The 21,651-nt window shown below is 42.3% G+C and overlaps 1 protein-coding gene across 1 annotated transcript in view; it reads left to right on the top strand.

Moving 5' to 3' along the window:
• Window positions 1-21,651, top strand: part of HSPH1 (heat shock protein family H (Hsp110) member 1) — a 161,714-nt gene that overhangs the window by 101,005 nt on the left and 39,058 nt on the right. Inside the window, exon 10 of the mRNA XM_033950106.1 lies at window positions 3,521-3,654. Coding sequence (XP_033805997.1) covers window positions 3,521-3,654 — 134 coding nt within the window. The remainder of the gene's footprint in view (window positions 1-3,520; window positions 3,655-21,651) is intronic.

Below are 21,651 nucleotides of genomic sequence, written 5' to 3'. Positions count from 1 at the left end.
TCTCACCTCTCTGGATTTGACAAAGGCCTAGCTGCATGTTCCCATTTTTTTGAGAGCACAAGAGGTTCTTAAAGTTCCTTGTTCTAGAGCAGCACTTCAGTTCTGGACCCTGCAGTTTGGACTGGCTATGATGCCACGCACCTTCACCAAGGTGATGGTGGCAGCAGCAGCATACCTTTGTAAGGTGGGGATAGAGGTGCATCCGTATCTGGACGATTGGCTGATAAGTTGGTTCTGGTTTTCAGGTCAGTCAATGTGGCCCTCAAGATACCCTGTTTCCATATGGAGAAGGTGTGTCAGTCATTGCTTCGGAAGCGATGGGAGAATTTCTCACCTCTCTGGATTTGACAAAGGCCTAGCTGCATGTTCCCATTTTTTTGAGAGCACAAGAGGTTCTTAAAGTTCCTTGTTCTAGAGCAGCACTTCAGTTCTGGACCCTGCAGTTTGGACTGGCTATGATGCCACGCACCTTCACCAAGGTGATGGTGGCAGCAGCAGCATACCTTTGTAAGGTGGGGATAGAGGTGCATCCGTATCTGGACGATTGGCTGATAAGAGCCCCATCCAAATCCAAAGGAAGGACAACATTGCAGTGAGTGGTTCAGCTTCTGCAGAACCTGGGCTGGGGGTCAACTTTCAAAAAAGCCACCTGGAGCTGATACAGGTCCTGCAGTGTCTAGACTAAGGATGTCAAAGTCCCTGCTCAAGGGCTGCAATCCAGTTGGGTTTTCAGGATTTTCCCAATGAATATGCATGAGATCTATTACCATGCAATGAAAGCAGTACATGCAAATAGATCTCATGCATATTCTTTGGGGAAATCCTGAAAACCCAACTGGATTGCAGGCCTTGAGCAGGGACTTTGACACCCCTGGTCTAGACGTTCTGTTCAACACAAAAGGAAAACAAAGTGTTTCTGCCAAAAGCCCGCAGAGCAAATCAGGGAATTTCTAGACTAGCCGACAGACAGCTTGGCATTACCTGCAGGTGCTGGGGTCAATGGTAACAACTATAGATGTTGTTCCCTGGGCATACCTACACCCTCTCCAGGATGAGCTCCTATCCTGCAGGTGCCTGCAAAGGGATGTGTTGCAGAAGCATTTACCATGGACAGTGGGAGCATGTCTGATTGACTGGTGGCTGGAGCCTCAGTCCCTAACCCGAGGAATTCATTCCGTATCTCCTCATGGATGATTATGACTATAGATGCGAGTGTATTGCAAAGGGCATCTGGTTCAGGAATGCTGGTCCCCCTTCCAGAGGAAGTGGTCAATCAACCAGTTGGAGCTGAGAGCCATATGCCTGTTCCTGCAGGTATTCAGAAGCACATGGCAGAACAAAACTGAGAGTTTTCTAAAGACAGTGCAATTACAGTAGCTTATGTCAGCAGGGGGAACAAAGAGTGCACCACTACACCTGGAAGCTCAAATGTTTTGTTGGGCAAAGATTCACTTAATGGTCCTCTTGGCAGCACATGTAGCGGGAGTGGACAATGTATAAGTGGATTTTCTCATCCAAAAAACCCTAGATCCCAGAGAATGGGTGCGATCTCCAAAGGTATTCAGCAGCATTTTGAGTCAAGGGAGTTTGACATTAGATTTGATGATGTCAGCGGCCAACAGGAAGGCGGCTCAGTTCTTCAGTTGAAAATATGAGCCAGGAAGCAACGGCTTGGATGCCCTGGTGCAACAATGGCCAAAAGGCAGGGCTTCTATATGTATTCCCTCCATGGCCCATGATAGTCCTGCAAAGAATGTTGCACCCAGGACTGGTAGTTCTGGTCACACCAGGCTGGCTGCGGCATCTTGTCAGTCTACAGAGGGACAAGAATCTGACTACCATGCTATACGGGGGTTGCTCGCAAAAGGCCCATTCACTCTGGAGGATTTGGAGCACTTTGGTCTTACGCCAAGGCAATTAAGCACACAGCCTTAGTGTACAGAAGCTATTCGGATGTGATGATTGTCACCCTCCTATGATCCAAGAAGCAGACAACATTGGCTGCCTATGCTAAAGCCTTGAAGTGTTTCTGATCTCTTTGGTCAAATTCATGTGGGAGGGGCTTGAAAAAGGCCTGGAGGCTGGCTCCCTCAAAGTTCAAATAGTGGGTCTTTCATGTTTCAGATTCAAGTGCTCAAGAAGACTTTGGCCTCACACCCAGATGTGGCTAAGTTTCTTAAAGGGCTTTGTGCCTGCATCTTCTTGTATGACATCCTTTTCCATCATGGAGTTTTAATCTTGTCTTGTAGGCACTCGCTAGAGCTCCATACGAGCTTCTGCTCATGGTTGGACCTCATGGTTAAAGTGGCATTTTTAATGGCTATCACTTCGGCTCAATGAATGTTGGGACTGCAAGTACTCTCATACAGAGAACCCTTTTTCTGAATTCCAGAGTCTGGAGTAATACTGTGTACTGCACCATCTTTCTTGCTGAAAGTAGTATCTAGTTTTCACGTCAGCCAGGAATATTGCTACTGGTCGTCACACCCTTGAATCCAAGAAGAGGAACCAAAGTCCTGAAATTGCTTGATATTTGCAGAGTAATGCTTTGTTAGCTGGAAGTGACAAATTGAGTTTTAATTGTCTGATCATCTTTATGGTGGCTGGTGCAGCCCATAAGAGTCAACCAGCTTCTAAAGTCAACATTTCAAGATAGATTTGTATGGTCATCTCTACAGCCTATATTGGGCACAGAAAGCAGCTTCCTGTATCCTTAAAGGTGAATTCTACTAGGGGAATAGCATCCTCCTGAGTGGAGGCTACAGCTTCCCCTGAAGAGATTACAGAGCAGCCACATAGTCCTCCCTCCATACATTCACAAAATTTTACAGGGTGGACGTGACGGCCAAATTGGACTCCACATTTGGATCATCTGTACTTGCAGCAGGTTTATCTGTCCCACCCTAGATTCCTGGGATTGCTTTGATATATCCCAAGGGAAGGGAATATTAGGTACTTATCTTGATAATCTTTCTAGTAAATAGGCACATCATTACCGAAGCCCGACCCGTCAAATCTTAATTTGCTTGCTTACTGCTGCAGACATGCATGAAAGTCTGGTTATCTTATTTCTTTCCTTTATCCTGTAAGGACGAGGATAGAGGACATCACTGCTATTTCATGGTATCCCAGAGGTATCCTTCAGAACCCTGTTAGAGCAGGTTGACTCTGGTAGGTAGCTAGTTTGTTCCACCTTATATTTCAATGATTCATGTTTAAGTGTTGTTTTTTGTGATATGTGCAGAACAGACTTGTTTCATGGGGAGTATCCCTGTATCTCTTCCTCTGTTTCCTCTCTAGGGCTGACCATCTGCTTGTAAATGAACTGAGGAATTGCAGGACAGCCCAGAGTGAGGGGATGTGGAGCAAAAAGATGCTAATGATGCTCTCTACACAGATTCTCGCAGGAAGGAATTGACTACCCAAGAGTTTAGGAGTGATGTGCCTATTTACTAGAAAGATTATCAAAGTAAGTACCTAATCTTCCCTAATGAGCAAAATTTTGTGTTTCATATTACAGGGTTCATGAAGTATTCAGCAGAAATCATGCAGCTCCTTTCTCTAAAGTTCTTACATTCTATAGGAAAGGTTCCTTTCAGCTTGAGGCTTTCTATTCAGATCCTGGCATTATCCCATACCCTGAAAGCAAGATAGGTAAGTGACTCGATGTAATTTGTTACTTTCATTTTGTTGTCTGGTTCAACCAAAGGAGACTCAAGGCCTTTATTGTTGAACCCATGCCATGCTATCAGGCCAGGGTTGTATGGAGTCCAGCAATCCTGCCTCTGACAAACCTGGGTCACTTACAAGGTGCTACCCAAAAATTTGGGGAATTCAATTGTAAAAAAAAAATTCCGTATCACTTGATAGACCGGTATAGTTCTTATGAATGGGTATTATACCTCACTGCTACCAGCAGGTGGAGACAGAGATCAAATTTGTATATCAGTACAGCTTCCCTTCCCTCAGTCTCCGGTAGTAGGTGGTAAGGCTAATTTCAGCTCCACTCTTAACACTGTTGGAACTTTGTTTTTGGACTCCTGGTTCCCCTTTTGTGCCGGATAGAGCTTGAATGTTGGGGATCCTTTCAACCTCGGGGGTGTTAAACCTGAAGGGTCTCGTGCTGGGTCCCTCCCCATATTTTTGTAGAGGTGCCTCATCACCCCTGGTTGGTCAGCCCTCCAGCTTTGAGAGCCTTGGAGTCTGTTCTGTAAAAAACAAAACCCAAATCCTGAGGTATGCCAGTCTAAAGGACTAAATTCCTTTTAGTCTGTTTTTTTTCAACTAACTGGCACTTTTCTTGTAGCTAGGGCAGTTTTCAGCACAATGAGCACTTTTAAAGGGAAAAAGTGCTCCAGATGCGAGGTACTCGCAGCAGGCTTGTGCAAGCGTTGTGCAGGCCGGAGCGGTGGGAAAGCCTTGTTGGCAGCAGATACTGGCGGCCAGGGCACCCCGCCGCATGTATCTCCTGAGTCTGGTTTGGATCGCGGGGAAGCCCGGGCTTCCCCCAACGCCCACGCGGAGGGGGTTCATCAGCCGCCGACGGTCAGGGAGAAAATGATTCCCTTGCTGCCAGAACAGCTAAGGATTCCCTTTTTGCGTCAGTCGGTTCCTCAGTCTCAGCATCAGGAAAGTCCCAGACTTTTCAGATGCAGCAGGCCGCAGGAGCTCCGATTTTGGCGGTTTCAGGGCTGATTTTGGCGGGAACCTCCTCCTTCATTTCAGTTACCTCAGGTGACCTTCTCCCTGTTCTGGAAATATAGGGGCAAGGTATGGCAGGGTCCGCTGCTGGGGCAGAGAGTTCCTTTGGGCCGCTGGAGGTTTTTTCTCCTGAATTTTTTGTTAGCACTTTGTAAATCTGGCATTATTGTCGAATTTTACCAAGCCTTTAAGATGACATTGGCCCCTCTTTTGCTGCAGTTTTTTGAATATCTTGCATTGCAGGGGAAAGCAGATGGGACTTTTACCGAAGCGACTATAATTGTGATTCCCAAACAGGGCAAAGATCCTAAACTTGTTAGTAATTATAGACCACTCTCGATGATAAACGTTGACGCTAAAATCTATGCTAAACTACTGGCCTCCCGACTACAGAAAGTTTTACCCTTGCTGATTACTGAGGACCAAATAGGTTTTATGTATGTTTGCCACTCCTCCAATAACACATGCACCCTGTCTAATATTATATCTGTATGTCAGTCTAAGTCCCCAAAACTTGCCCTATTAGCACTAGATGCTGAAAAGGCTTTCAACAGAGTGGAATGGCCCTTTTTGTTCGCCACCCTTACTAAATACGACTTCCCCACGCAATTTATTCAAATGATTAAAGTTTTATACTATGCCCCCACTACAAAAATTTGCATCAATGGACACCTTTTAGATCATCGAGAGGAACACGACATGGATATCTACTCTCGCAACTGTTATTTAATTTAGCTCTAGAATCATTGTTGACTGGTATCCATGCAAATGACTCCATCAAGGGATTTGTCCATGAAACCATGAAGGTTAAGTTATCCGCATATGCTGATGACATAATACTTTACGTAACTCCTGATTCAATTCCATCCATTCTCAACGTGATAAACAGCTATGCCTAGGTCTCTGGATATAGACTGAACACATCAAAGTCTGAGATTATGCCACTGAATTGTGCTCAAGACAAACATGAAATGGACTCCCATGGTTTTCTTTGGAATCCAACAAAGATTAAATATCTAGGTGTTTATGTGGGCTCCACTCTGGAGGATATGGAGCAGTACAACACAGATTATATTCTAAATACCATCAAGGATTCCACTTGGAAATGGTCACCTCTCAAGTTGACCTGGTGGGGCCGACTGGATACCATTAAAATGATGCTACTTTCCAAAATAAATTATATCCTGAGCATGGTTCCATTTTTGCTCAAACGACATACATGACATTGAATGCTGTTTGAGTGGATTTTTATGGCAAAATAAACAACCACGAATTGCGCTACATAAATTGAAGCAACCCAAAGAGATGGGGGGAGTAAATTTCCCTGACTTTTTTTGCACTACCATCAAGCTTTCATTATGCGCCATGGCTTGATGTGGTTAGATTCTAATTCCAATCCTAATTCTCCCATCTGGTTAAAACTGGAAAAGAGTCTGCATGGTTCAACTCGCCTTGCCTACACTTTATCTGTATCTTTACGAGCAATGGATAAATGCCAACCCATTTTCTATTCCACTCACGAAGTACTCAAAGCCTACGACAACTTGTTTGAAATTAAATGGCATGAATCTCGTTGAATCTTGCTGTGGCATAACGATCATATCAAGATACAGATCACTTGATTGGAAGTTGTGGCAGAATTGTGGCATCTGGACTCTTCAAGATTTACTAAAGGACTCCCAATGGATGACCTTTGAGAATCTTCACACTCGTTATCATTTGCCTCATCATCAACAATATCGTTGTATACAATTGAGACACTGCTTGAAAGCTCTGTATCCAGATGTGGGGAAATTGGGAATTACTCCAGCATTGATTTCTAAAAACTTCGTTAATTAATAAAAATAAAAAAGGAGTCGTCTCAAGATGGTATGTTCTATTGAGAAAATCTTTGAATTATTCCCTGTCGAAGGTAATGAATGCTTGGCATGGAGCTTTGGGACTAGCTTTAGAGGATGAAATTTGGCAGGCAGTCTGGAAAAATTTGTTTAAATCCTCTCGATCTGCCAGCATTCTTCAATCTATGTTCTTTCTGTTGCATAGAACTCACTGGACCCCAATTAAGGTAGCAAAACTCTCAACTGGACTTTCTCCCATGTGTTGGTCTTGTAACATGCAGGAGGGCAATTTAACGCATATGATCTACAATTGTGCATACTTAGTGAATTAGTGGAATGCAGTATGGGAAACATTTTCTAAAATACTAAACATAGCAGAGCCTCTGAGTTTATGCATTATTATACTAGGTCATCATGGCCTCCTGCATTTGCTGCCTGATTACAATGCGAGACTGCTCAACATATTGATATTTCTAGCCCTTAAAAATATATTACATTGCTGGAAAGACATGTCTAAGGTGAACTACAATACATGGTGGAATACGCTATGCCTTACAGTAAACTATGAAAGCGTTATAGCAGAAAAACACAAGGCCACGAGCTCCTATACTAAAATATGGAGTCCATTTAACTCCTATTGCAACACAGGCTGACGACATTCAGCTCATGTGCGGAAACATGACTGTCATCATTTAAATCTGGATCTTACCTTATGGCTCATTCCCAATGTTTGTATGGCTCCGGTGTGTCTGTTTTGGATATTACATGTACTTTTGGCTGCGTGTTGTGCTGCTACTCCCCTCTTTCTAGATAGGCGTGGGCCTGCCTGCTGTATCACTTTATATAGATAATTTCTTGTGACTCATTGCATTGGTGCAGCGTGCATGTTTCTTGCCTTGTTAACATTTATTGTACTTAATATACCAAACTCAATAAAATTTTTTGAACTAAAAAAAGCACTTTGTAAATCTTATGTGCTGGCTGCAGGAGGTTCCATGTCTACTCTGGGGGTCTTGGGGGAAGGTTTCCCTCAGTCTTTCCTGGCGCAGCCCCTCTCTCTTCCCCCCCCCCCCCCCAATTACTCCTCTCTCATCCAAACGCCCGAGGGTCTCTTGGGATGAGGATTTTTACCCAGAGGAGCAAGATGAAATTGACGAGGACTTGGACTCTTAGGAAGAATTCCAGGATCCTCTTGAGGGGCCAGATTCTGCCAACGAGGGGTTCGAGCACCCTTTAGCTGGCGAAGATGCGTCTATGGTGCGCATTTTTCAGCGGGAAGAGCTTCATGAGTTAATTTTGCAGGTCTCTTCGGTTTTGCACCACATACGGTGGACCCCTTGCTTAAGGGGATCTGCTCTGCTTCCTGCTCTTTTCCTATAAATCAGAGTATTCAGGATATTATGCTCGCACAGTGGCAGGTGCTGGAAGCCCTTTTCCGTTTTACACGCTCTATGGCCTGCCTGTATCCCATTCCTGAAGGGGATAGAGACACTTTGAAGTCACCCGTAGTAGACACATTGGTCTCGGCCATTTCTAAGAGGCATACCGTGCCTGTTGCGGGTGGTGCATCCTTGAAGGACCTGGAGGAGCGTAAGTTGGAGTCCTTCCTTAAACAGAGTTTTGATGTGACGGCTCTGTCGGTCCAGGCGGCGATGTGTAGCAGGCTAGTGGCTCTGATGTGTTTTCGTTGGGCCCAGCATGTGCTTGACTGTAAATCTGAGAACTGGAACTTGCTTAAGCAGGAAGTTGCCAAAATTGAATTGAGTTCTTATCTCTTGGATGCTATGTATGACCTCTTTCGAGCTTCTGCCAAGTCTTTGGCCTTTGGAGTGGTAGCAAGCCGTACCTTGTAGTTTTGCGCTTGGTCGACGGATTCGGCATCCAAAGCTAAGTTGACAAAGTTCCCTTTTAAAAGATCTTTCTTGTTTGGCGAGGACCTGGACAGGTTGGTTCAGACTCTCACTGATTCCAAAGTGGCTCGTTTACCTGAGGATAGGCCTAGGCTGCTGGTTTGATGTGGTCCTGCTCAAAGGTGTGGCCGTGATTTCCACCGCTTCCGCTCTGGTAGAGGGGCTGCCTCTTTTCCATCTTCTGGGCTCTCTAGAGGCAGATTCTTCCAGAGCATGCAGTCCTTTCGTGGGGCCCGCCGGGGTGCAGGTAGCGCCCCTGCCAGGTTTCCTGCTGCCCATCCTGCCCAATGACTCCTTGCTGGTGCCTGACTTGGTTCCGGTGGGCGCACGGCTGAGAGACTTATCCAAAGTGGGCAGACATCACGTCCAATCAGTGGGTTATGGAAGTGATCTGGGACGACTGTGCTCTGGAGTTCGCCTGGTCCTTGCCAGACCATTTTCTCGCTTCTCCCTTGCAGGTGGGGTGGAAGCAGCAGGCTTTTCATCAGACCCTTCAAAGACTGTTGGCTCTCCGTCCGGTGGTTCCAGTTCCCCCCGCAGGAGTGGGGCACAGATTGATATTCGATTTACTTTGTGGTGCCAAAGAAGGAAGGGACCTTTCGACCCAACCTGGATTTGAAGGGGGTCAACAGGGCTCTTCACGTGCCTTCCTTCTGCATGGAAACTCTACAGTCTGTGATTCTGGTGGTTCAGCCGGGGGAGTTTCTGATCTCTGTAGATCTGACAGGCCTCCTTACACATTCGTACTCGGGCCTCCCATCATCGCTTCCTGCACTTTGCGATCTTGGGGCAACACTATCAGTTTTGTGCATTGCCCTTTGGTCTAGCCACTGCTCCGCGGACGTTCACCAAGGTGATGGTGGTCCGTCACGGCAGCATTGCGCAAAGAGGGCATTCTTGTTCATCCCTACCTGGACGACTGGTTGATTCGAGCCAAGTCGTTCCAGGAGAGCACTCGGGTCACAGCTCAGGTGGTGGAGTTTCTGCAGTCGCTGAGATGGGTCATCAACCTTTCCAAGAGCCGGTTGTCTCCATCTCAGCGCCTGGAATATCTAGGGGTCCTGTTCGACACCTTCTTGAGGGGGAAGGTCTTCCCTCCGGAGGCCCGGGTAAGCAAATTACAATCTCAGATTCGCTTGCTTATGGTGTCCCGGTGTCCTCGGGCACAGGATTTCCTCCAAGTCTTGGGGGTCGATGATGGCCTCCCTCGATGTAGTGAGGTGGTCGCGGGTCCACATACGTCCTCTTCAGTATGCTCTTCTTCGGAGGTGGTCACCTCGGAGGCATAGTCTGTATCACCCTGTTCTGCTTCCGGGTTTAGCTCGGGGCAATCTTCGTTGGTGGCTCCAGATCCCCCATCTTGTACAAGGGGCGAGTGGACCAGCCACAGTGGACGGTGCTCCTCACGGATGACAGTCTTCTCAGTTGGGGAGCTCAGTGTCTAGGTCACTCAGCTCAGAGCACCTGGTCCACGGAGGAGGCTTCTTGGTCGATCAATGTCTTGGAGACCAGAGCCATCCATCTGGCGTTGCTAGCCTTCCAGTCTTTTCTGATGGGCAAGTCAATCAGGGTTCAGTCAGACAATGCCACGGTGGTGGCCTATGTCGATCATCAGGGTGGCACCAGGAGCACTTTGGTGGCACAGGAGTCACATCTTCAAGAAATATCAACATCCCACATAGCCGGAGTGGAGAATGTTCAAGTGGACTTCCTAAGTCGTCACGTGCTAGATCCTGGAGAGTGGTGTCTAAGCCAGGTGGCCCTTGAGTTGATAGTGCAGTCTTGGAGTCAGCCCCTCATGGACCTGATGGCCACAAGTGTCAATGCCAAAATACCCCGCTTCTTCAGTCGTCGCAGGGACGGTCAGGCCAAGGGCCTGGATGCTCTGGTTCAACCAAGGCCAACGGGAGGGGCTGTTGTATGTGTTCCCTCTGTGGCCATTAGTGGGCAGAGTTCTTCTCTGCATAATTCACCATCCAGGCCTCGTGGTTCTGGTGGCTCCGGATTGGTCTCGACGACCATGATACGTGGATCTGTTGAAGCATCTGGTGGTGGATCCTCTTCTTCTGCCTCTCTTGGATGACATTCTAACAGGGTCCCATTCCAATGTTCAATCTAGGTCCCTTTTGTCTTACGGCTTGGCTCTTGAAAGGGGTTGCCTAGGTAAGAAGGGGTATTCAGATAGTGATCTCAACTCTCTTGGGGTCCCTGGAGGCTTTCTACTTCTGGAGCTTATGTGAGGGTTTGGCGTCTATTTGAGGAGTGGTGTGATGCGCATGGAGTGGTCTCTTTCCGCTTCCCTTCCTAGCATTCTAGAGTTTTTGCAGGATGGCCTGGATTGGGGGACTGTCTTGGTCTTTTCTTCAGGTTCAGCTTGCAGTCTTGTCAGCCTTTTTGGGGTTAGTGAAAGGTCAGCGTTTGACTGCCATTCCTGATGTGATTCGCTTCTTGTGGGCGGCCCAGTTGCTTAGGCCTCTCGTGTGGCCCTCTGTTCCTTCTTGGGATCTCAATCTGGTTCTGTCAGTTCTAGTGCATCCCCCTTTTGAATCGTTGGGTGACTGCTCTTTGAAGGACCTTACTCTTAAGGCAATCTTCTTGGTGGCCATTACTTCAGCTAGATGTGTTTCTGAGCTGCAGGCTTTCTCTTGTAGGGCTCCCTTCTTGGAGTTTTCTAGGGAGCAGGTTGTCTTGAGGCCTGTTCTTTTCTGCCAAAAGTAGTTTCTCCTTCCGGTGTTGGGTAGTCGGGAGGGCTCTTCTGAACAAAGACAGCTGCGCAAGTTGGATGTCAGTTGGGTCCTTCTCTCTTATGTGCAGAGGATCCAGGAAATCAGATCATCTTTGTCCTTCTAGCAGGTACTCGTAAGGGGGATTGGCACTTTTAAGGGCTACCATTGCATGCTGAATCAAGGAGACTATCGCTTATGCTTATCTTCCAAAGAAGCCTGTTCCAGAATTTCTCAAGGCTCATTCCACTAGGTGTCAGGCAGCTTCTTGGGCTGAATCTTCTCTAGTGCCTCCAGTGGATATTTGCAAGGCTGCAGTCTGGTCTTCTCTGCATTCCTTGGTCAGACACTACCGTGTAGATGTTCAAACGTGTCGGGAAATGGTATTTGGTGAACGTGTTCTAGTGTCAGCCCTTCGGAGATCCCACCCTTGATGGGTACTGTTTTGGTACGTCCCATTCGTAAGGAACTATACCAATCTATCAAGTGATACAGAAGGAGAAATTAGGTTCTTACCTGCTAATTTTCTTTCTGTTAGCTTGTATACCGGTATAGTTCCCCACCTTATCTGTCTTTGTGTGGTGATTGCGTTTTTTTGCTCGCGTACAGATTTTGAATTTTTCTGCGGGTTCTAGTATTTTTCTAGGGCCGGGGAGAATTAAGAACAACAGCGATGGCTCAGTGAGTTAGCTGGTGAGCTGTGGGGATGTTTTATTTTCCTGGATACAGTTCTACACATGTTCCAACAGTTGTTTAACGATGTTTGTTGATTTTGCATTCCTGTTTGGAGTGTCTTTTATTGTTTTCAGTTAAGAATTTTCCTAGGTTCTGCTTGGCTATTCTGCAGACTGGAATAGTAGAGGAGAAGCTGTACTGATATAGAAATTTGATCTCGGTCTGTACCTGCTGGTAATAGTGAGGTATAATATCCAACCGTAAGGAATTATACCAGTCTACAAGCTAACAGAAAGAAAATGAGCAGATAAGAACCTATTTTCTCCTTGCTTACCGAAACTCCTAGTTTCCACCGTCTCCTTCGAAGTAGTCCCCTTGAGACTGTATAGTTTCCAAGTTTATTAAGAATTTGGTATTCCACCTTATCATACATTTCAAGGTGGTTGTACAGTAAGAATCAAATGGAGAATAAAAAATGAGCCGAGGGAGGCTAGTCTTTTTTTTTTTTTTTTTTTAATTCTTTATTCATTTTTAAACTTACAACAAGTGTACAATATAAGTAATACATAGATTTACTAACAACACTTGATAAATCTATCAAGATAATAACAAATGTATATGTATCTAAACCCTTCTCCCCCTCCCTTTCCACACTATTTTCTTAATTGAATCAATCTTTTTCATAGTTCTTTTTACCTTTTTTTCCCCTTTATTTATACAATCCCTCCCCTTTTCCCCTCCATTCATAAGTAGTGTTAAGAAAATGGTGTTTATTCATTACAAAACAATGTCAATGGCTCCCATATTTTATTAAACCTTTTATAATTTCCATTTTGTATTGCTATTGAACGTTCCATTTTGTATAGATGACAAAGTGAATTCCACCAGAAATTAAAGTTAAGTCTGCTGTGATCTTTCCAATTGGTAGTAATATGTTGCATGGCAACTCCTGTCATAATCAATAAAAGTTTGTTATTACTTGCCGATATCTGACTCTTTTTTTCTTATAGACATGCCAAATATCACAGTATCATAAGTTAATGCTACAGGATTTTCCAATAAAGAATTTATTTGATCCCAGATCGAATTCCAAAAGGCTAATATATAGGGACAATAAAATAAAAGATGATCCAAAGTCCCTACATCAAGCTTACAATGCCAGCATCTATTAGACAATGAACTATTTAACTTTTGTAATCTAACAGGGGTCCAAAATGCTCTATGTAAAAGAAAAAACCAAGTTTGCCTCATAGATGCTGACAGTGTACATCTTATTCTCCAAGACCAAATTTGTGGCCATTGAGATGCTGAAATTTGATGTTTAATCTCAATGCTCCAAATATCCCTAAGACCATTTTAGGTTTTTTATTGACCAATTCACTAATAACTTTGTACCACTGTGCGGCCTGGTGACCCAGAAAATCTGCCTGGAAGCATAAAAATTCCATGCTATATTGAGAATTTAGATTTTTCCATTCAGGGAACCCTGCCTGAATGGCCTGCTTCAATTGCAACCATTTATAAAATTGTGATTTATTCAGTCCAAATTTATTTTGCAATTGTGTAAACTCAAGCATATTTCCATTTGAAATAACATCATTTAAAGTTCGTATTTCTGCATTTAACCAATGCTTCCAGACAATCTTAGATCCGCCAATTTGAATCTTGGAGTTTAGCCATATAGATTGATTTGTTGATTTATTTATAGGAATTTCAGTTAAATTACTTACATACCTCAGAGTTTTCCATGTATCTAATAAAAGTTTATTTTCTTTATATAATCTGGGCATCTTGATACTGAGAATGTGACAGAGATGTAAAGGAGACATGAGTCGCAATTCCAAATATAACCAATCTGGAGTGTATTCAATGAGATCTGGGAGGACCCAATACATACCTTGACGTAAAATATAGGCCTGATGATACCTATAAAAATTTGGGAAATTTACCCCACCCTCCTTAATTGATTTCTGTAAAGATACCAAAGCAATTCTAGGTGTTTTGCCAAGCCAAACAAACTTAATAATTGTTGAATTCAATTTTTTATAAAAAGAGTTTTGAAAAAATACCGCAATCATACACATTTGATAGCAAACCACAGGCAATATCATCATTTTTATGGTTTGAACTCTCCCCCACCAAGATATATGTAACGGATTCCATTGTTCACATAATTCCAAAACCTTTTTTAATAAAAGTTTTTCATTTTCTTTTACTGTATCTTCTATTGAATTTTTAATCCAAATTCCATCCTCTTTCCAAACAAAAGGAAATGAATCAAACATAGATTTTATGCAATGTACATTAAGCGAAATAATTTCAGATTTATTCCAATTGATTTTATATCCTGAAAACATTCCAAACCTTTCAATCAATTCTAACAAACATGGTATAGTTGAACCTGGATTGCGCAAATATAATAAAATATCATCCACATAAGCAGATAATTTGTATTCCCATTCTTTCAGGGGAATACCCTGTATCTCCTTTGTCTGATTAATAGCTATCAATAGGGGTTCTAAAACAATATCAAACAACAAAGGAGACAATGGACATCCCTGTCTAACTCCTCTATGTAGTTTAAAACTTTCAGATAAATTATTATTAATGTATATTCTTGCCATAGGGGAGCTATACAAAGTTTTAATCATTTGAACAAAACCAGGACCTATACCAAACCAATCCAAGGCTTGATACATGAATGACCATTCTACCCTATCAAAAGCTTTTTCTGCATCTAATGAAAGAGCAAAAGCTGGTTCATTCATCATTTTAGTTAAATTTAAAGTATGAAACGTCAGTCTTGTGTTGTTAGAAGAATGTTTGTTAGCAACAAAACCCGTTTGATGTACATCAATTATGTAAGGGAGAGCCTTTGCCAATCTTAATGCCAGAGCCTTAGCCAATAATTTTCCATCCACATTAATTAATGATATTGGCCTGTAATTTGAAACCATAGTGGGATCTTTATTTGGCTTTGGCAAAACAATCACCACAGATTCTGCCATAGTACTTTTAATACAACCTTTATTAAGTTGAAACTGATATAAATTTAGTAAATAGGGTAATAAAGAATTTTGAAATGTTTTATAGAATTCCACAGTAAAACCATCCCCACCTGGAGCGGATCCAACTCTAAGAGACTTCAATGCTGTTTCTAATTCTTTTAATGATATAGGTTCTTCTAAACTTCTTTTTATATGATCAGGAAGTTTTGGACCCTCAAGAAAATTTAAAAATTCCATACCTTTTTGAACTTTATCAACAGAAGACTCGGAAGAATACAACTCTTTGTAAAAAGCCAAAAATTGATTTAAAATATTACTAGTTTGATTATGCATATTTCCTTTCTCATCTTTTATTGCAATTATTTTTATTCTTCTCTTTTTTGCTTTAAGATAATTTGCAAGTAAACTTCCTACTTTATTAGATTTTCCATAATACAAGGTTTGCGAAGAAAACAAATCTTTCCTTGCCATTTTTGAAGAAATTTCATTATATTTACCTTTAGCCTTTAATAAAGCTTGCAAATTTTTGTGATTCCATTTATCTATTAATTTGGACTTCAGCAATTTAATTTCTTTTTCCAAATCTGAAAATTGTTTAATGAGTTGTTTTTTAATATATACAGAATAAGAAATAATATTACCTCTTATAGTAGCTTTAAATGCATCCCATAAAATTTCCGCATTAATATCTGCTGAAGTATTTATTTGGAAAAATTCCAAGATTTTTAACTTAATTTCTTCAAGAAAAGTTGAATCTGAAACCAATGCATTATCAAACCTCCATAGTGATCTATTATAATCACTATTATCTAATGTAAGTGTAATCCACACCCCTCCATGATCAGATAAAATAATTGGATCTCTGGAGGCTTGTGTCACTTGTTGTATCATGGAATTTGATACCAATATGTAATCAATTCTTGAAAAAGATTTATGAACTGGTGAGCAAAAAGAGAATTCCTGATCATTAAAATGAAGAATATGCCATATATCTTTCAAATTACAAGTATTCACCAAATTATCTAACCCTAATGATTTTATATTTTTGCTTGGTTTTTTATCCAAAAAAGGATCCATAACAGCATTAAAATCTCCAGTTACTATTAAATTAGAAGCAGCCAGTGGGAGTATTAATTTTTGTATATTAGTAAAAAAATCATTTTGATTCGAATTTGGGGCATAGATATTTAGTAAAGTCAAAGTATTATTTCCCATTCTCATTTCCACTTGTATCCATCTCCCTAAAGGATCAAAATCTATCATTTTAAATGAAGCTAAACATTTTTTGTTCACTAATATAGCCACTCCAGCCTTTTTCCCCATTGCAGGAGCGAAAAAACAGTGTTTCACCCAATTATCCTCTAGCTTTCTGGATTCAACCACTGACAAATGTGTCTCTTGAATATAGTACACATCAGCTTGTTGCCTTTTTAAAAATGCTAACATTTTTTTCCTCTTTACTGGGTGATTAAGGCCATTAACATTGAGTGATAAGATTTTAATCTCCATCAATCCAAATAATTTTTACAAAATCTCTTCCATTTATTATAACTAAACCAAAGCCTGAGATCACTTGAAATGAAGAAACACCATTTTTATCTGTAACCCACCCCATAACATCCTTATCCCAATTCTCATATTCCCTTATACCCCATCCCATCCCTCCCTCTCCCACCCTTAATATAGACTGATACAACCTGAAACTGCACATACAAGACTAAGTAAAGCAAATAAAGCTCTATGCAGACCTCAATTATAAACACTAATGTCTGTAATAATCATATATATGTTCACATACAGTAAATGTGAATTCTTTAAATATGGAAATCAAAATAAAAACCAAAATAGAGGACTTCCACTTTCAGTATAATAATAAAAGAGGATGTCAATCTCAAATATTTTGTTAAAGAATTAGACTTATATTAAACCCATAAATATAAATTAAATATTACTAATATATTTTCATTCATTTTTTTTTCCTTTCACATTAGTATCTTATCTTCATAAATAAAGTTTTCTAATAATATCTTTATAAAATATATAAAAGATAGGAAAATAATTTTAGCTTAACAGCCATCTTTTAAGAACAAGATATTGAAGGCTCTCAGAGAAATAAACTGTCAGCTGCTTCAGTGTTCCATTGCACCGTTATCATTAACATTCAAATAAAACATAGTCAAACTGTCAATAAAAAGATTCTCAATTAAATCAAGGATGAATAAACAAATAAAATCAAAGACAATGAAAGAGAATCATTTTCATGAAGGGAATCAGTTCAATTAAATTGACATCGGCTGTTCCCTTTGATTTAGATACATTTCCAACTTCACAGGCTCATCAAAGCTCATAGTTTTATTGTCAATAGTTATTTTCATAATCACAGGGTATATCAGCCCAAATCTAGCTCCGATGTCTCTCAGTTTCGGCCTCTTGTCCAAAAATTTTTTCCTTTTATCTGCCGTTGTTTTAGCGAAGTCAGGAACAATGTGTACTTTGGCATCCTGACATTTTAAATTTGCATGCTCTTTAGCCATTCGTAACACCTCTAAAACTTGTTGGTGCCGTAGCAACTTGAATATTATGGGGCGAGGACCTGTTAAAGTATCAGGTCTTCTCATTGGTATGCGATGTGCACGCTCAATTTCTATCGGGTATTTAGATTTGAGAGGCAGGACTTTCATCAAAAAGTTTTCAACAAATGAGACAGAGTTGTTTTTCTCCACCCCTTCCGGTACGCCCAAAAGTCTCGGGTTACTCCGCCTCATGCGATTCTGGCAGTCCTCCACCTCCCTGGTGAGTGTAAAGATTTTATCTCTGTCCAGTTTATATTGTCTTTTTTTCATTTTCAAAACTGTCCATTCGCATTTCTAATTTTGTTGTTTTAATTTCCAGCACTTCGGTTCTTTTATTTAAAGTTGTTACTTCCTCCTGTATCCCATCCAGTTTTTTTAGCGTTTTTCAAAAGAATATCTTTTATTTCTTGTAGTTCTTTCCATAAATCGATGTCGTTTTTATCCCTTGTCAACGGACATTTCGATGGTGTCGCCGGTTCCGGCTTAGATCTCTTGACACTGCCGGTATTTGAAGCCACCAAATCGGATTTATTCTGTTTTCCTGAAACCATCTCTTTGTTAATTTCTTCGTTTTATACTTTAATTGAAATTTTTATTTTCATATTTTATGTCAATAATGTCTGTAAATACGGAGCCTCTGCCTTACCCGTCCATTCCCGCGTACTCTCAAGCCACGCCCCTCGGGGGAGGCTAGTCTAACAAAACAACAGTCAGGCTAACATGACAGATGAAACAAAAATAAATAAACTGGTACAAGAGAGAGTAGGGAGAACTACAATATAATTAAAGAAAAGAGGAGAGAGGGAAAATACAAAAGGAAGGTGCAACAACAAATCTGTCCAAGGGTATGGACTAAGTAAAGTTTAAAGTGATCCCAGCGTTTTTCCCATGAGTCCATGCATCTATGGAAGTCATCTTTGGTGAGTGCCTTGAGGACCTCCTGCGATTCTGCCTGGATCTCTTTAATCATGTTAAAACAGTGCCCTTTCAGTTGTAATTTCATTTTGGGGAATAGGAAAAAATCATGGGGGCAAGGTCAGGCGAATAGGGTGGGCGCATAATCATTGTAATGTTTCTGGAAGTCAGGAATTGTCGATCAACGAGTGATGTGTGAGCAGGTGCGTTGTCATACTGGAGCAACCAATTTTTGTTTTTCCAGTTGTCTGGGCTTTTGCGCCAAATGCTCTCGCTCAACCGCTTCAAAATCTTACAGTAAAACTGACCATTAACGGTTTGACCTGGAGGTAAGAATTCCTTGTGAACAAGCCCATGAATGTAAAAAAAAAAAACCAAACCCCTATCTACATTGACTTGACATGGCTGCGCACTTGACATGTTTTTTTCGGCCGCAGTGATTGTGGCGACTTCCACTGCGATAACTGCTGCTTAGTCTCTGGATCATAACCGTAAACCCATGATTCATCACTAATTATGATATGCGAGATGAAGTTTGGGTCGTCTCTGACTTATTGTTTGAGATCCGAACAGACAGAAATGCGATGGGCCTTCTGTTCATCGATTAGCAGTCTTGGCACACATTTGAAGAAATGTGTCTCATGTTCAATTCGTCTGACAAAATTCATTGAACTGTCCCGTATGACTTGTCCTATTATTTCACAAACATTGTGGATAATTTGCCTATGATCTGCAAGGATAGTCTCATGAACTTTTGTTATGGTTTCCGGTCATCGTCGTGGACAGATGTTCGTTCGTTTGTTCATCCGTCCTTGAAGCATTTGTACCAAAGAGAGGTTTTGCTTTTGCACATGGCATTCTCTCCAAAGGCTTCCTGGAGCATATGATGGTTTCTGCCAGTGTTCCCTCTAAGCGGGCGGGTGTTGTGAGCAAACTTTTTTCACTGTGAGCTAAAAATATCGGGCGCCAGCAAGTTATGAGCCAAATAAATATGTTGTCAAAGTTGCTGATACATGAGGACGAGGTATTCAAAGGAATTTTAGGCCTACACGCTAAATTAAATAACGTTAAATAATATTTTTAAGAACACAGAAATTGTAGGGATGAAATGATATCTTAATAAATGTTTTACAACAAATGTAGTTATGTCTGTTACATCCATATGTGTAAACTGTAAATTAAAAACAGTCCAGAAGACAATACGTTTGATGCTTTCAATTTCTAGACCAGTGTTTTTCAACCTTTTTTGGGCAAAGGCACACTTGTTTCATGAAAAAAATCACGAGGCACACCACCATTAGAAAATGTTAAAAAATTTAACTCTCTGCCTATATTGACTATATATAAAGTAATTCTCTTGAATAGGAATCAAATAAACACAAAGAAAGTATTTTATAATTACTTTATTATGAAATAAAAATTATAAAAATTATAAAATACTTTATTCAGTGCGAAACCTGGGCCTGTTTGGCTGAACACAAAGCTGATATTCTGGCTGGAATGGAAGAAAGACACACACGTAGCTCTTCGTCAACAGCTCTCAGTCTCTCTCTGTATTTGGTTTTTATAGCATACAAAAATAGACAAATATACCCTCCATCCTTTTTATTAAACCACAATAGCAGTTTTTAGCGCAGGGAGTTGCGCTGAATGCCCAGCACTGCTCTTGACGCTCATAGGCTCCCTGCGCTAAAAACCACTATTGCGGTTTAGTAAAAGGGGACCATATTGTAAAATATAGACAGCAGATATAAATTCAGAACTGTGCATAGTAAGTGAAGGGAAGTTTTCATCTCTGGGAATTTACCCAGTTAACTATTAAGTTATTTGGGCAAATTCCTTTGAAAACTGTGGTAATACTGCCTCCACTTTGCTAAATTTAAAATAAAATCATTTTTCCTACCTTGTCTGGTGATTTCTGGTTGCACTTTCTTCTTCTGACTGTGCATCCAATCTTTCTTCCCTTCTATCAGCCTGTATGCTTTCTCTCCTCCACACCTCATTCCCTCCCCCAACTTTTTCTTCCTCTCTCCCTGACCTTTCTTTCTTTTTTTCTGTTTCTCTTCTTTCCTTCTGTTTCCCTGCCTGCCCCCTTTCTTTCTTTCTCCCAGCCTCCTGTCCAGCAGTAACTCTCTTCCCTTCCTCCCCTCCCAGCAGCATCTCTCCGTCTCCCTCTCCAGTAGCAGCTGTCCCTTTTTTTCCTAGCCCAGCAGCTTCCCAGATTCCTTTCCCTCCTCCCCTCCCAGAAGCATCTCTCCTTCTTCTCCTTATCCAGTAGCAGCTGTCCCTTTTTTTCCTTGCCCAGCAGCTTCCCAGATTCCTTTCCCTCCTCCCCTCCCAGAAGCATCTCTCCTTCTTCTCCCTCTCCAGTAGCAGCTGTCCTTTTTTTTCCTGGCCCAGCAGCTTCCCAGATTCCTTTCCCTCCTCCCCTCCCAGAAGCATCTCTCCGTCTCCTTCTCCCTCTCTAGTAGCAGCTGTCCCTTTTTTTCCTAGCCCAGCAGCTTCCCAGATTCCTTTCCCTCCTCCCCTCCCAGAAGCATCTCTCCTTCTTCTCCTTATCCAGTAGCAGCTGTCCCTTTTTTTCCTTGCCCAGCAGCTTCCCAGATTCCTTTCCCTCCTCCCCTCCCAGAAGCATCTCTCCTTCTTCTCCCTCTCCAGTAGCAGCTGTCCTTTTTTTTCCTGGCCCAGCAGCTTCCCAGATTCCTTTCCCTCCTCCCCTCCCAGATGCATCTCTCCTTCTCCTTCTCCCTCTCCAGTAGCAGCTGTCCCTTTTTTTTCCTGGCCCAGCAGCTTCCCAGATTCCTTTCCCTCCTCCCCTCCCAGAAGCATCTCTCCTTCTCCCTTTCCAGTAGCAGCTGTCCCTTTTTTCCCCTGCCCAGCAGCTTCCCAGACTGATAGTGGTTTTCTCCCCTCCCAGCAGCTCTTCTTACTTCCCAGCGCAGCGATTCACGAAGGCAGCCTCGGGTCCTTTGTTGTGTCGCGCCGCCTCTGAGGAAAGAGGAAGTTGCATCATCAGAGGCAGCCGCGACTCAGCAAAAGCCCCGAGGCTGCCTTCGTGAATCGCTGCGCTGGGAAGTAAAGGAGAGCTGCAGAGAGGGGAGAAAGCCACTGTCGGAGGCTCCCCAAGATCTCTCCGGCCCAGCGCACGCTTCCGATGCTGATCTTGCAGAAGTTCAAATGAGTCAATCTTGCCGGTCCTGCGCTGTGACGAGAAACTTGTGCGCTGCGACCTAATATTTTGTGCGCCAGCGCACGCCAGCGCAGCTTAGCGGGAACACTGGTTTCTGCAGCAGCTTTTTTAAAGTTTG

This window comes from Geotrypetes seraphini, chromosome 6, assembly GCF_902459505.1.
Source record: "Geotrypetes seraphini chromosome 6, aGeoSer1.1, whole genome shotgun sequence".
In the NCBI taxonomy this organism is placed as follows: domain Eukaryota; kingdom Metazoa; phylum Chordata; class Amphibia; order Gymnophiona; family Dermophiidae; genus Geotrypetes; species Geotrypetes seraphini.
This window is presented reverse-complemented; position numbering and strand designations above follow the sequence as displayed.